This window comes from Nicotiana sylvestris, chromosome 3 (assembly GCF_000393655.2).
Source record: "Nicotiana sylvestris chromosome 3, ASM39365v2, whole genome shotgun sequence".
Classification (NCBI taxonomy): Eukaryota; Viridiplantae; Streptophyta; class Magnoliopsida; order Solanales; family Solanaceae; genus Nicotiana; species Nicotiana sylvestris.
In genome coordinates, this window is record NC_091059.1 from 82389029 (window position 1) to 82406311 (window position 17283).

At 37.3% G+C, this 17283-nt stretch overlaps 1 protein-coding gene across 1 annotated transcript; it reads left to right on the plus strand.

The window, feature by feature from the left end:
- The first annotated feature begins 10597 nt into the window (after positions 1-10597).
- Positions 10598-11107, plus strand: LOC138887584 (uncharacterized). The gene has a single exon (XM_070169349.1). The coding sequence runs from the start codon at positions 10598-10600 to the stop codon at positions 11105-11107; it is 510 nt and encodes a 169-aa protein (XP_070025450.1).
- The last annotated feature ends 6176 nt before the right edge of the window (positions 11108-17283 follow it).

Consider the following 17283-nt stretch of genomic DNA (forward strand, 5'->3'; position numbering starts at 1 on the left):
GGACCCAATGTGAAGGGGTAAGTGTAAACACTTAAAAACTCCCTCCACGTGGGTTGTGATGCTTTCCTCGAGGCTTAGGATCTGAACCATGACCTCGTCTCCCCATCCATAGTCTTTCTTCATGGTTTTGAGGTACTTCTTCGGTATCAAACTAATGTATCGAGATACATGTTCGCATCGGCCTGGGATATCGATAAGATTTTCAACATTAAAATACTTCTTTATCACGCAAGGATCGAGGTGATTTCGTGAAGAGCCGGTGACACCACTAGTTTGGCCGGCTGAGAAGTAGAAGAAGACGATGCTTTCTCTTTTTGGGGGACTATTTTGGAAGTTTTAGCCATAGGTTCACTTCGAGCGCTTAAATCACGAGGATGAGGTCATCGTCAGGGGCTCCGAAAATCGAGGTTCAAATCGTTTCTTATAATTCTACTCTAAGAAATACAGAGACTATATGTATACGGTGAGATCAGGTGCCCCCGATTTAGTAGGCTCGAGATGTCACACCGAGGGTTGAAGTTCAATAAAGACCAAGCTCAAGCTTAAAGGCAGAATAAGAGGCTCGAAGGCCTACGTATTTAAGGAATATCAGAGTCTGATCACGCCCAACTATGCCTTATAAAAAGGACAAAGTGGTCGCTGCAAATATAATCCGAGTATTTAGCCCAGAGTCGAATCCACAAGGAATTAACCTACCAATTACTCTTGTTAGACTCACTAAATTCTTCGTAATCAACTTTCCAGATATTTTGAATAACAATTGGAGATGTTTTAACTAACTATAACTGAATAAAAGCAAGTAAACTAACAACTAACTATGATTGAGTTGTATGCAAGTAAGAGAAGGATCTAAGGTTATGATATCCCCTATTGATGGAATCCCTTCCTGTTATGTTTTGCATAGAATTTCCTAATCGTCTCTATCGATCATGAGCACTCTTATTACTGTAAATCTCTCTTGAGTAATCACGATAATTTACTAGACGCACTCTCCCGAGTTACGCTAGTTGTCTTTTATTACAGCTCACTTTAGATCGCACCCAAGGCTTCGTTATCCCTAATCCCGCCTTTAAACCCTCAATTATTGATCCCTCATATACTTTGGGAGTGGTGTTGTTCAACAATTACCTAAATATCAACTCTCTCCCGAGTAATACATACTAAATAGGCACAACTAATTGAGGATCCTATCAATTAACTACAACAAGAACATAGTTGAACAAATAGAGATTAAATCGGGCAAACTATATTAACATAACACGAAGTTCATCCTTGAATAGGTTCCATCAAAACCATAGACTAAATATTTAGCTACTTATAATAGTGCTCATCATAACAATAACGAAATTCATCATAAAAGGTAAAATACAAAAGGAAGAAAGGAAGAACTCGATGTTGAATTATCTTCCTTGCCTCTTGCCTCTACTTGCCTTCAACTAAGTTGTAAAAACCTTGATAATGTCCCTTTGGGCGAGTGGACCTCTTATAGGCTAAGTGGAATTACCCCCGAACTTCCAAGTTTACCCCTGAATTATATTTTCCGAACTGGACTAGCGCGGTCGCGCTAATGACCGCGCATATGGTATAGTATTCTGCCTCGAATTCCTGGGCTAGCGCGGTCGCGCTAAACTGGATCATCATTTCAGCTCTTCTTTTCTCTCTTCTTTCAACGTACTCAGCTCCGAGGGGCTTCCCATGCTTCAATTTAGCTCCAAACACAGTACTAAGTCCTCATAAGCGCAACTCGCTCCTGCAAAACATGAAATTTGCAATTAGAGCCAATTTATCGTTATTGAACTATTCTAGAACAGTGAAACATAGTCAAGCTGGGGCATAAACAGTCGCCAAATTACATGAATCTAGCCTATTATCAGAGCCAAGTATGACCGACTCCGAGATAGTGCCGTTGTGAGTTTGTTACAGAAGGACAAGATTCTCGCCACGTCCCCAAGATCATGGCGTAAATTCCGAATTAGATTTGTACGAATTAGTACAAATCCGTACCGGGCAATTATACAGCTGTCCCAATATGATTCTTTACTGTAAATGGAAATGTACCTTATTTAGGACTCCCCTCATATATAAAGGGGTCGCCAATCATTTGTAAGGATAAACTAATCATTGGAAAAGAATATACTATTTTAGTTTTTCGCTCATTATTCATCAAAATTGTCCTTTAGCTTTATTATTCTCACTTTATTGCTCAAGCCTGCCTTGAGGTCACTGGGCTTGAGGTCGAAACTGACCTATCTACTGGTTGGTCTTACTAATTTTCTTCATCTATACTTCATATTTCTTGATTATTAATCGGTATTGAACTGAATCACGTATCTTTAAAACCACAAATCAAATTTAATTGTTACTCGTATTTCCGAGGTAAACATTGTTCTTAAATTTGAAAAACAACCACAAGCCTCGAAAATTCATGTTTTTAGAGTAAGAAATAAAAATTCTTTCATATTTCGACTTGAATTATTATTTGCAAGCTAATGTTTGTTCTAATTTTTTTTCCCCTGTATTTCCCGTATTTGGATGCCCCTCAAATGATGATTCCCCTCCCAATCACATCACTTTTATTTACTTAGAATGTCTGAAAAGAGTTTAATTTATTCAGTCTTCCAATGTTTGAGGAGTACGTGCAGTATTTATTTGTTATGATTGGAGAGTAGAACTTTGTTAGAAATTTGAAATGAAAAGAAAGGATAAATACAGAAAAAGAAGAATTAGGTTTGAGGCGTATTATTATCACCGGAAAAGTTCCCGATTTGAATCGAAGCAACAATCTTATAAAAAGATTGTTGTTAATTTCTATTGGAGTTGTAGCTAACTATACAGAGCAGATTCAACCCTTTCATATATTGGAATTCTTGTTCACACTTATTTGACTTGTTTGTTATCTTTCGGCAGTCCCATGAAACGTAATTGTTCTTCTATATATATGGCTAGTAGTTGGGGGTGGATGGTTTATTAATTATTGATAAGATTGATTTTTTTTAAAAGCTAATTAGACGAATAAATCCCATCTTAAAAACTAAGGCATTAATATTTAGAGGGTGTTTGGCTAAGCTGGTCAAACTAGCTTATAAGCACTTTTCGACTTATCTACGTGTTTGGTAAAGTTAAAACTGCTTATAAGCCAAGTGCTTATAAGTCAAAAATAAGTCAAAAGCCATAAGCTATTTACCCCCAGCTTATGAATTTTTAGCTTATAAGCACTTTAAATTAGACCAAATTTTTTACTATTTTATCCTTTAAACATTCCTTTTTCGAACAAAACTCCTACATCGATACTCACTGCCTCAAATATTTTGTCCTATTTAGGTTTATTTTTTACTGAGAAACTTTTGTTAATTTATTAATTATTATAACTTATGATTATATGTTTATCATAAAATAAATTATATTTATCTTAAAAATTATCTTGTCTAAGCACAATTGTATTTAAAATAAAATGACAAATAGAATATTTCGTATTTGAATCGATTTGAAATCTAAAATTTTAAAGAAATTATGCTCTTATAAGTGTAAACAGTTCTAAAGTTATTTAAGTCATTTTAATCGAAAAAGAGCTTATCATCATTTTTTTATCAAATACAGCAACAACTTATTATCAATTTCAACACTTATACCCAAACACGTAACTGCTTATTTATTAAATAAGTTTTAGCCCTTAAAATTGCTTTTCAGCACCTAATGCTTATCAGCTACTTCAAATCAGCTCATCCAAACGGGCTCTTACTCTCAATTAGAGTTCAAAGGCACTAAAAAGAAAAAGACAAATGAAGGAAGAAGTCTTTATTTCATGAAGTGAGTACAAGTCTTTATTTATCAGTTGGGCTTGATATGATATGAGATAATACAACATTATTACGTCTAAACACCAACGTAAAAACTAAGGCATTAATATTTATTCAAAATGAGTTGGACTAGCTAGCTGACTAATACTAAAAAGTTGGCAGGACGATATTTCTTTTATGCGGATACGACCCACAATCGCTTTGACCTGTACGTAACAAAACCGTGGGTTCTCCATTCATGTTGCCAGAAAGTTTTAACCTGCCTGCCAGCTGCCAAATTCGCCCAAACGTTGTGGAAAGGCGAGAGCCGTTTCTAAGTTGTTGTCATTTTTCAACTGTGCAAAGCATCACAAATTAAAGTATTTATAAGATTTGGAAGTTTATATAATGCAGGCTAGCTCGTCCTAATTTCAAGCACTTACCACATTTTCTACTATCTGATCTTCGAGACTAGGAGAGAGACATGGACATGTCAAGCTTCTTGCTCTCGTATCGCTTGGCCAAAGACCATGGATGAAGAACTGTTCCGGAATTTTTCTTGATTGCAGTTGCATCTCACAGAATGTTGGGCCATTGTAGTACGTACTCCATTAAAAGGTAACATGCTTGACAGCTAGTTCTTGGGATAATAGTCGTCAAAATTAATATAATTAGTAGCAAGTAGCTCTCCGTATTAACTTGTTAGCAATATTATTAATGTACTCAATGTATGCAAGGATGAGATGACATATGAGAATTTGCCTCTTCTTATAGGGATCGGAATATAATATACAAATAAGTGATTCACAAGGAGAAAGCTTTGCATGTTAATTAGTTAAGTTATTATTGATACATAAGTCTTGGATGAATGAAATCAATTATCCTTTATAATTCTTTCACACTTTATTTATTTATTTATTATATAATCGCCATTCTGATTAAGTGTCGTAACTACTCTATATCTGTATTCTTTGTGGCTTAGCTTAGCTAACCAGCAAACATGTTTTTAAATGCTGCCCATCAATGAGTTTCATACTAAATCCAACTATCCAAGCATTGATGAGTTATTCTTTACAAATCAAACTTAAAATCAATTTCTCAAAATCAAATGTTAAATATCACCTAAGATTTATCATATTCTTTTTGTACAAATATTTAATCTTGTATATTATTGTTCAAATGTATATATAGAATTTTTTATGTTTAATAAGTTCTGAAAGTCGAAAAATTAGAGTAAGAAAATAAAATAACAGGAGAATTATTTTTTACTGTTCACAAACGTGATAGTATATAGAAAATCTTAAGTTGTTGCGGCGGAAGTTATTTGTTGCTACTAATAAAAGGTAGGAAAAAAAGAAAAGAAAAACTATTCACTCGATAATCGCAACTTAAAAAATAAATAGTCATGAATATTAATGGTTTGGTTTTGATGTATTACTTGATAAAATTTAAGATGCTAATCAAATATAAAAATTGGATTAAGAACTTACACTCAGATGTTTACAAAAAAAATCATACTTAATTTTCACAGTTAAGTCATAAATAAAAGGTGAGGTGAGTATGCGTATTAATTAACTATGATTTATAGGAGTTTATGTGAAGGCAATATGTCAGGTATAACTTACTGTTAGAATATGTGAATTGCAAAAGAGGAAAAGAAAAGGAGGTTACTCTCTCTTCGTAACATGGTGCTTTATGCTGGAATACAAATTAAAAACATGATTAATTGGCAAGGATAAAGCAAAAATATGTTCTCATTGTGACCAGATCGGCTATGTGTTAAGTTTGATTGTTAACCATGAGGAGTACTACTACTCAGTATTATGATGATTTTCCAACCTTATTATTGTTATTGGTGTGTCACGTTATTTCAATTGTAACTTCACAATTATTATCTTCTGACTCGAAATCACTTATTTCCTATGTTATTGTTGTTATTGGTGTCTAGCAGGATAGAGAGGCAAGAAATGGTTTGAGCCACACTCCCACATATCTTGTTAATATATTTTGCATCGGTGTAGCAGGTTCACGGTACAAAAGGTGGGAAGCCACTGGAATACAATCATCGCTACTTGATATTGGGTCTAATCAGTAGTAACTCAGGGGTGCAAAGAACAATCATTAGCCAGAGAACCACTATCAACTCTCCATAACTAAACACTACTTGTAACAAATGTGTATGAAAAGGATTGGGTGATTTGGGGTGAATGATGATAAACTGGTGTGGTGGATGACCGATCTGCTATTTATAAAGGATACCGGTCTCTCGTCAAGTGCGTCGCACGTGTATACCGAATCAATACACATTTGTGTAAAATAACATTAATATTAGTACTACAAAATTTTGAGTGAATTTATAGTAAAGCCCTGAATCTATGAATATGAACGATAAAATTTTAATTAGATACATGTGAATTTTTTAAATTAATTTTATGAGGTACAATTATGTATTAAATATATCTCGCCAAATATTTATTTATAGACGATATTCTTGGCGTTCGTTCTTTACATCTATTTCGGTTGTTTTGTACTCAAGACCCTTTTAAATGCTGAGACATGTAATACAACATTTTTTACTTCAATATTAGAAGCTACTTCAATGTGGTTATAAATTATTTGCATCCAATATTGTAACGACACGACTGATCGTTTTATATTCTAGAACCTCGTTCCCCTAAATGAGACTTCATGTGCTTGCTTTTACTGATTTATGACTTGCGGGAATAGTTAGTTCAGAATTTGGGAGAGTTTGGGTTGAAATCGAAACACTTGGTTTCTTAAGGTTGACTTAAAATTCCAAGTTTGACTTCGGTTAACATTTTGAGTAAATGACCTAGGAATCAAGATTTGATGGTTCCAATAGGTTCGTATGATGATTCGGACTTGAAAGTATGCTCTGATCGGGTTTTGGATGACCCAAGAGCGTTTTGGCGCCTAATAGTGAAAGTTGGTTTTTGAAGGATTTTGAAGTTCTTTAAAATTTGATTTGGAGCGGGTTTTAGTGATATCGAGGTCCAAACGGGATTCCAAGATCTGGAATAGTTCCATAATATCATTTAAGGATTGTACAAAAAATTTGGTGTTATTCCGAATAATATAAGTATGTTTCGGTGCATTGGAATTAAATTGAAGAACTTGAAGTTCTTAAGTTTGATTCAATTGGGTTTAAGGTGTGATTCTTCGTTTTAATGTTGTTTAGGGCATTTCGTGAGTTCAAGCGAGTCCGTTTTATGATTCCAGACTTGTTGGTATGTTTGGATGGGGCCCCGGGAGCCATTCGGACGATGCGCGAATTCAGTTTGAAACTCAACAGGGCTGTTGGTGCACCAATTCTAGTGTAACCGCACCTACGAGCCTATTTCCGCAGGTGTGAGCCAAGCCCCACAGATGCAATCCAAGAATGGCCAGTCAGATTCCGCAGAAGCGGTTCCCTCTATGCAGAAGCGGGAGCCCGTCCGCAGGTGCGGCCCCAGCCAACCCAACCAATTCCGCAAAAGCGGACACCTGGTCCAAATAAGCGGATCCGCAGGTGCGGCCTATGCACCGCAGGTGCGAAAATCGCTAGGGAAGTGCACTTTATTTTATAAGGGAGTTAGGCATTTTTCTCCCATTCTTTACACATTTGGGCGATTGGGGAGCTCTCAAAGAGGGGATTTCGACTTAGCAATTTGAGGTAAGTAAATTCTACACAATGTGAGTTAAATATATAGTTTATGATATATTATAATATGTAAATTAGTGAAAATCATGGGTTTAGGAGAAAACCTTGGGTTTTGATAAAAATGAGATTTAACCAGGAAATTTGTTATGGAATTTAGTAGAAATCATATATTTATATTCCTAAGGTTATTGGTAACAACTTCCTTTAAATATTTCAGGAATCCGAGCATGTGGGCCCGAGGGTGAATATTAGGAATCTTGCAATTTAGATTGGGTAATCACTTAAATGGTGGAATTATGAACTTTTGAGCATAGATTGATTAGTTTATGTATTGTTTGACTAGTTTCGAGTCGTTTGGCGTCAAATTTGGAGGTTTGAGCGCGTTTGAATTGGGAAGTAGGCTTTGAGACGAGGTAAGTTTCCTTTCTAACCTTATAAGAGGGAATTAACCCCATAGGTGAATTAAATAAATATTTGTACCTATCTATGGGGGCTACGTATGTATGTGATGACGAGAGTTCATACTTAGCTACTATTACATTATTATCCGGGTAGTTTAAGACCCATATCATGCTATATTTGAAATGTTTGCATCCTTACTTGCTATTATAATCACTAAGTCATGCCGGAAATTGTTAAAATAATTATAGAAAGTTATACTCACTTACTTGAGGATTTGTATGAAATACTTGATGGTAGATGGGAAATGTGTGCTTTCTTGAAAATAAATTATTATTTGTGGATCGGGCCGAGCACCTCGGTAGTAAATAGATGCATCTATGGTTCGCACCGTTCGACCATCCGGCAGTGCACAACTTAATATTATGTTGGACCGGGCCGTACGACCTCGGCATAATTGCGCATGTTAATTATTCATAACTCACTATGATTTATACTGTTTAAATGCCTTGAAATGTAAGTTGTTAAATGATATGACTAAGTTTGAAATATATTTATGAAATAAGAACTTATCACTTCCTATTATTAAACTATCAGTATTATTCATGATATCTATGCTTAGCATAACGCTTTAATTATATTATTGTTAGCCCTAGTAAGTGTCAAGTCGACCCCTCATCACTACTTATTCGAGGTTAGACTGGATACTTACTGGGTACATATTATTTATGTACTCAAACTATGCTTCTGCACTTAATTGTACATGATGTGAGGCAGGTGCATCTATTTACCTACCCGCCGCGCATTCTTGATCTTGGACTGATAGTTCACGGTGAGCTTCCCCCTTTCAAGCTGTTCAACAACATGCCGAAGTTTCTCTTTTTCTTGTATCTGTCTATTCTATTTTAGACAATATGATAGTCATCTTTTGTATCTTCTGCTAGTTGCCCAAAAACTTGTGACACTAGATCTTGGCACATTTTAGTAGACTTGATTTTTGGGTTGTATTTCTATAGTTATGATTTCTTCTAGTTGTTTCCATTTTGCCTGCCTTAAAAATCCGTTAGTTATCAAATGCTTTAAATTTAAGTAAAGTTAGATATTGGGATTGCTTAATAAAAATGGGAAATCACTAAGATGTTCACTATTGGCTTGTCTAGCAATGGTGTTGGCCGCCATCACGGCCTGACATGGAGTTGGATCGTGACAAATATAGCTTAACCTCATTTCATAAGGAGCGCCAAATAGAATTTGATATATATATATATATATATATATATATATATATATATATGAGAGAGAGAGAGAGAGAGAGAGAGAGAGAGAGAGTAATGCTTAAATAAATTAGATTTATTTTATTTCAAGATCTTAAAATATTTTTCAAGTATTAAGGTAAGTCTTTAATTCACATCCTGCAAACTTGAAAATTATTGTCTCTATGAATTCATGCATGTAATTAAAAGTGTAAGCTAACTCATCTTCATTTTGGTAAGAAACAATTATAAGTATAGCTGATGGGTTTTCATGGTCTTTGCCTTATGCTTCTTATGTTTTGATGATCTAACAAACTTGTTGTAAAGAACCAGATAAAGAACCTGGCCCACATGGTATCAGCAAATGAATGAACGACCACAGGGAGGAACACAACATGTACCTGGTTACCTGGTCCTTTAGGGTTCTCCGACACAAATACAAGTCAGTGACTGTCTGCAATCATTATAAAGAGGAATACAACAGGGACCTGGTCCCTTAGGGTTCTCTAACAGAAGTACAAGTCACTGTACAACTGGAACGTAGCAGCAAAAAGTGACCATCTCACGACTGTTACAGAAGAGGAACACAACTACGACCTGGTTCATTAGTGTTCTCTAACAGAAGTACAAGTAGACTTTCCAGCTGGAACACAACTGCACAGAAGTGGTTGTGCAGACAGTACAACAATCACTTCTTATTGGGAAGAAGCGTGTACCCAGAATCGACACCACTATCTATTGTGATGTCTTTTGTGATATAACAACCTGGTGCAAGGCACACCATCTTTTGTGCATTCAGTGATATTCTCTCAAGCATAACAGTGTTTATCCGGCATTGAAGTCAATGGTGTGTCAAGAACAAGAAGACAACTCCACTAAGGATCAGTTTCTTATTGAGTTTATGTACATCCGTAGTTGAGTTGTAATCTTGTCATTTGTTCTTCATTATATTTTCTAGTTTGCTTTCTTAGAAGATTTGTCTTAGGAAAAAACCAAAAATCCGTAAAGTTCTGAGTTTATGTTGTGACTAGGAATAGTCATAAGTTTAAAGCCTTTGTAACTAGGAGAGTTATAAAGTGGCTTGAGGTGAGAGCATCACAAGTTAGTTGAAGTCTTTGTAATAGGGTTATTGCAAAATGGCTTGTAATAGGGAGATTGCAAGTAGTGAAGTTAAAAGCCTACATGAGTAGGTCGTGGTTTTTTGATCCCATTGTGTGAGATTTTTCCACGTAAAAATCGCTTGTCTTCTTTACTTTTAGTCTCTATAGCATTCTCAGCATCATCTTATATAGGACCAAATTTAATACCTAGAAAGGATCTCAATGGTTGCTCCACCCAACTTTGAGGAAGGACAATCAACCTACAGACCTCCCAGATTCAATGGTCAGTACTATGGCTGGTGGAAGACCCGCATGCATGATTTTATGATGGCAGAAGACTCAGAATTGTGGGACATCATTTGTGATGGTCCACATGTCCCCATGAAGAATCTTGAAGAAATATGACCAATGGTGCCGAAAGGCAGAAAAGAGTACAACGACATTGACAGAAAAGCTATAGGAAAGAACTATCATGCCAAGAGAATCTTGATGTGTGGCATAGGACCTGATGAGTACAATAGAGTCTCAGCTTGTGACAATGCCAAAGAAATATGGGAAGCATTACAAACAACACACGAAGGAACCACTCAGGTCAAAAAGTCCAAAATCGACATGCTTAACACGAAATATGAGCTCTTTAGGATGAAGAATGATGAGTCTATACAAGATATGCATACAAGATTCACCTCCATCATAAATGAGCTTCATTCACTTGGAGATGTCATTCCTAGAAACAAGCTTGTAAGGAAAATCCTCAGTGTTCTACCTGGTTCTTGGGAAAGTAAGGTAAATGCCATCACTAAAGCTAAAGATCTAGATACTCTGACCATGGATGAGTTGATTAGTAATCTGAAGACATACGAGATGAAAAGAAAGAAAGACAATGAAAGAGAGAGTCTCAGAAGGAAAAGAACCTGATACTTAAAGCTAAAAGCAGTGACTCAAGTGATAAAAATAGTGACATGGCCTATCTTACTAAGAGATTTCAAAAGATGGTTCGAAGAAATGATGGTATACCAAAACGGGGCAGTTCAAGTAAAGCAAGGAACAACGATCTCTGTCACAGATGTGGAAAGTCAGGGCATTTCATCAAAGACTGCCCACTCGCGAAACAAGAGCAATACAAACAAATTCCTGACAAAGCAGCAAAAAGGAATCTGGTTCCAGACAAACGATTCAATCGAAAGAGTGCTGCTAACAATATTGTTAAGTAAGTTATTGCTGCTTGGGGAGACTCCTCTAGTAAATCTGAAAGGGAACCAGATGTAGAAAATAGTTTCATGATAGTAGTGGAAACTGAAGCAGCGAAGTATAATTCACTGTTTGCGCTGATGGATCAGTTTGATGATGATGAAGAAGATGAAGCCAATGAGGTAAACTTCAGGGATGTTCAAAGAAATCTGAAATCCTACTCTTCTAAGAAGCTAAGGTCATTAGCTAATGTCCTAATTGATGCCTATTATAGCCTTGTTAATGATAAGGAGATCCTGACTATAGAATTAGGAGAGGCCTAACAATCTAGAGAGGATCTGGTGGTCTGTGTAGTGGACCTAAATGAGACCATAGCTAATCTGGAAAATGAAAAGGAAGCCTTGAATGAAAGAATAACTGGTGTGGAAAATGAGAGAGACGATCTGATGGTAGTAGTTGTTGATCTAAAAGAAACAATAGAAGGTCTTAGCAATGAGAAACACCCCTTAGAAGGAAAAATTGCAACTACTGAGGAAGAGAGGGATGACATTTTAGTGATATGCACCGATCTAGAGGAAACCATTGAGGAACTCAATAGAGAACATAGGAATGTGAGTCTTGGGAAAGGGAATGAAATAGCTAGTAAGACACACATCATGCTTGAAAAGGAATTAACTGTTGTGAAAACCAGTATATGTAGTGAACTCGAGAAGAATCAACAACTTCAAGATGAATTGGAGAAAGTAAGAATTGATCTTCAGAAATCCCTGAAGTGGACCTGGTCCTCAGATGCTGTCACTGCAATGTATCTTAACAATAGTGGAAACAGGCAGGGCATCGGGTTCCAAAGGGAGAAAACTCCTTACAACCCTCACAGTAAGTATGTACTGGACCTGATAATTGGCTATGTACCCACTGTGGGAACAACATGCATTTTAAAGAAAATTGCCAGGCCAGGGTTCTGTCTGCTCAGAAAAACAAAGTGTTTACTGATAAAGTGACTACTAACAAAGGACCAGGTACCACTCGCAAGAAGCAGATGTTGAATGCATGGACTAGGAAAGCCCTCATTCATCATTTCTATCATAACAAAGGACCCAAACTAGTTTGGGTTCCTAAATCTAACCCTTGATTTGCATGTGCAGGGAGCAGTGGAAGGAAGCGGACTACGATGGACTATAGAGTATGGATGCTTAAAGCGTGACTGAAAACATCATGAATTTTCTCTCACTGAAAGCCCTGCTTCAAGGGAATGTATCCTTAAAAAGGAAGTAGAGGGTACATTCTTGGTGAATGTAAAGTTGGAAAGGTTCTTTGACACTCAGGTGGGAACGTGTACAATATGAATGGCCTAAAAGTACAATTACCAATCCGATAACTGACCAAGTGGTCTTAGTGGACAAAGGAAACAATAACATCCACTCTGTTAACTATGAATCTCCATAAGCTGGTGGTATGCGATGGGTGAAGTCGGAACCTTGGCATGAAAGATTGGTGTATGCAAGTTTATCACCTCTGAATAAATTAATTCAAAAGGACCTGGTGCGTGGTCTGCCAAACTCAAGAGTCACCTGGACACGATTCACAAAACAAAGGAGGACACTCTTGAGGTGTTAATGGTTCTTGTCAATAAGATTCAAGTGAAATCAAAAAAGGAGGGGGGTCACGCACAATTTCTCTACACCAAGGACTCCACAGCAAAATGGTATTGCTGAAAGAAAGAACGGAACTGGAAGATGTGGGATGGCCAATGCTCATCAACTATGGAATCACCAAGAAATTCTGGGCAAAAGCAGTAAATACTGCTTTCTACTTGGTGAACAGGAGTCTGATCAGGTCCCTCCAGAATCGAAACCGACTATGAGCTGCCAAATGGAAGAAAATGCCTTCTTGACTGAAAGACAACACATCTGAGAACCTTCTTGACTAAAAATGCCATGTTCTCGACAACGGGAAGGATCAACTTGGGAAGTTCAATGCAAAAGACGAATGAAAGAATATTTCTAGGATACTCTCCAAAAAGCAAGGCCACAAAGTCTACAACAAAGGGCACTAAATGGAAGGAAATGCTGATGGGGTATTCAACAAGATACCTTCCTCTAGCCAAGGAAGAAACAATGATGATCAATATGATGAACCAATACTGGTCATTGGGAAATATCTGAGGCTTCAAATAAGAAGGCTAATGAAATGAGTAAAATGAAGAAGACTAGTGAAAGATAATGCAACATCATCTTCCACTTCTCATGAGGAACCTGGTACTTCACTTACTACCACTAAAGCTGAAGAAAGAGTGGAGATGCAACTCATGTCACCTCTCAAGCGACAAAACATGAAATGTGGGAAATCAAATTCTTCCAAATTTCCCCTACCAATCAAACTTCAGTCCCAAACTGGAAACACAAAAGCTCCCATCTGTGTGACAAGCTAATCACTTTCTGTTATTCTAGAGTTACATAAGTTTTTTTTCAAAAAAAAAATAATAATTTTGGTTCCTTCTATATCACCACTCCAGAATAGAATCCAAAGTGTAAGTAAATAGGAATCCTACTTGAAGGATGCCCACAGAAGTTTGAGAAACCTTAAGGGAACTCAGGACCTATTTTTGTGTTACCCCTCAGGTGACAGAGTTCCTAATCCAGTTAAGTATGATGATGTTAGCTGTGCAATTTTTTTTGTGGAAAGGAAAATCACTTCTGGAACGGTTCACTTGCCATGGTAATGCCTTATCCCTTGGGGGGACAAGGAAGCAAAACTCAATGGCCTTGTTAACAATTGAAGAAGAATCTCAAAACAAGAGGACAAAACATATTGAGGAGTAGGACTATCTTCTGATGGTCAATATGAAGAAATGGTTGATATGTGGAAAGTCTTGCAGAACAGAATACCAAATTCCAGATATCTTTGTCAAAGCCTTGAGTAGAGAATATTCGAGATCAAACAAGGTGCAGATGGGGTCATAAGAGTCTAATGCAGAACCTGATCCTCCATCAGCTGGCTATGCAAGACATCGTCAGGTAAAGTTAGCTAAAGTGTTTTCTAACCAAGCCTAACTCACATCAATACCATTGTAGATAAACATGCATATCGATCATATAAGCTAAAGGTAGAGTATGAACTACGAGAGAGGAGATGCTAAAACCTTTTTAAAAAAATTTGGTCTGTCATCAAGTTCCTATACCCCAGGTTAGTAGAAATATGCTTATTCTGCATGCCATCATAAAAAAAATTCAAACAAAATTAACTCAACTACCACATTATCCGACTTTTCAAAGTCTGTATGTCTTGTCTTGTCTTTCAAATCCCTTCATCTCCTCTGCACGGTAACGCTTTCCCACAAACCAACTGCTTTTTTCAGAACTATTCAGAATCTATTTCTCTCTCATCTCATCATTATCCCTTCTTCCAATAAAACTTTCTTTCCCTCTCACTACAAGTCATGAACCTTCATCTCGTTTGTGTAGATGTGATCCTCTCTTCATCTCTCTCTCTCTCTTTCTCACTCTACTTGTCTTCTAAGTACTCCTATAATGGCAATCGAACAATCGCCTCCTTCTCCTACCATCAACACCACTCCTTCTTCCCTATCATCCCTGAAATCATCCCCAAAGCTTCACTATTTCACTCATTCTACTACCTTACCCACTCCTAGCTCCCCCTCATTTCCTACAGTTTTCCCTTTTCTAATAAACCCCGTTCTCTCTCGTTTTGAAAACCCTATATCTCACCATTCCCCTAATCTCATCAACATACACTCAGGAGGTTTTTCCTCTCAAGTGTCAGAAGTTCCTGAGGATGATCCTGACCAATATCTGAAATCCTCCATCCTGGACTTAGTAACTCTCTCAGAGTGACCAGAAAAGGAAGCATCGCATAATATCATGTCTATCGTTGCTGATAGTCTGATGAATGAAGGAGTGTATCTCTCATCTGGGTATCAAGGGGAAGAAACTCCATTCCTAGGAGATGTAAGAACCATAGTACTCCTTGAGTCTTTAGCTCATGAGACGTTCTCAGAAAAATCTTCTGAACAACCTGATTCTCTTCCATGCAATCCCACTCCTGCACCTCTTGATCATTCTAAGCTCATAGAATCCTCCTGCAAGTCACCCATTATCAAGTCACAGCTATAAGAGAGTTTTGAGCCCACATTGCAGAAAAGTAAGAGGAGTGTCAAGAAAAGGAAAAAGAGGATAATGAACCAAAGGGAATCTGTCACTAACAATAGTGCTCCAATAAGTGGGGTTGACAAAAATGCTCCAAGGGAACCTGGTTCCTCAGTACACCAATCTGTGAAAGCTCAAAAGTCTGAGGATAAAGCCTCCGATGAAACTATTAAGCAACAAAAAGGATCAGCCGCAAAGGGCAGTAGCAAGTCTATAAGGAGTCAAACTAAGTAAGCCATGTCTGAAGATGATACTGTAGGGATAGTAAGCTGGAAAAGAAAGTCTGTTGAAGGGTCTAGCAAACGAAAATGGGAAACTGCTAAAGAACCTGGTTCACTAAAGACCATGCCCTGTGATAGTGGCTTTGGCAGTAGAGATTAAGACCTCAGAAAATCTTGTGGGGTCGCATATTTGATCCAGCAATTTTAGAGATGGCCGATATGAGACAAATTCTGGAGATTGTGGAATTTCAACAATGGGAACACTTATTTAAAGGGAACATGCCTTTGGTGTACGAAGATGCGGTACAAACTTTTTATGCATCTCTCTTCACTGTCAAGGGGGATCATATTTGTGCGCTAGTAAATGGAGTAGACATTGTACTCGACTCTTCAACATTGGGAAAGGTTCTCAGAATTCTATGTGAAGGAATGTTTTCTGTCAAGGGTGTCTGTGGTGTGAACTTTAGGAGAGCAATCATGAAGGAGCAAGCTATTCAGCAGCGGGAACATGTGCATAAGAAGGTATTGCTTCCTGAGTATCAGCTTCTCTTTGAACTGATCAATAAAGTGCTCTTACCTCATTCTGAGAGGTGATTTATTGCTACAAAATCGGATATGGTCTTAATGGAGGCACTTGCCACACCTTCTTTTTCCTACACCTCGTAAGGGTATAAGGAGTTTTTCCAATTAAAGGACAATCGAAACGGGATTATTTTTATTAAAAATTCAGAGTCGCCACATGGGAGATTTATGGTGTCCCAAATCACCGGTTGAATCCCGAACCGAGGAAAGATTGACTCTGTTTTACAGTCCGCGAACACAGAAATCCGGGTAAGGAATTCTGTTAACCCGGGAGAAGGTGTTAGGAATTACCGGATTCCGTGGTTCTAGCACGGTCGCTCAACTGTTATAATTGGCTTATTATCTGATTTTAATACATGTTTTAGCATATGGTATAATTTTAAACTTATTAGCCGCTTTTAACTATTTTTTTAAAGAAAATATTGCAACGTCATTTAAAATGTATCTTGAACCACGTCACATAAATGCACCCGCAATCCACAACACATTTTATATAACATTGTTGAGATTTGGATTTGGGTCACATAAATGCGCACCCGCGTTAAGGAAAGTAATTTTTAATAGCGCGCCTAAAGAAACTACGCGCTTTCAACTTTGTGAGGGCTATGGAAAATTCAACTAAATGGCACGCCTCAATTTCTAAGGATTCAAGTATTAATTAAGCGAGGGCCGTGCATTTTGAGCTTTATTCGGCACGGCACACATTGATCCCAATTATTAAAGGAAATTCGAAACTAAGCTTTTGAGGGCCATAGATTAAATGATTCAAATGTATGAATGGCACGCGTCAAAACCTTTGGACCAAATTATTGAAGCCCAAGACTTATGAAGCTGCAGCCCATTCAAGTCCGAGACACGATAAGGTCCAAATCCCTTATTTTAAATTAAGGAACCAACGATTCCATGGCCCAAACTGGCTGCTATTCCAAGACTG

What these genes read in the sequence shown, in the direction of transcription:
- LOC138887584 (XM_070169349.1), top strand. Translation starts at nt 10,598, where the DNA reads ATGGTGCCGAAAGGCAGAAAAGAGTACAACGACATTGACAGAAAAGCT.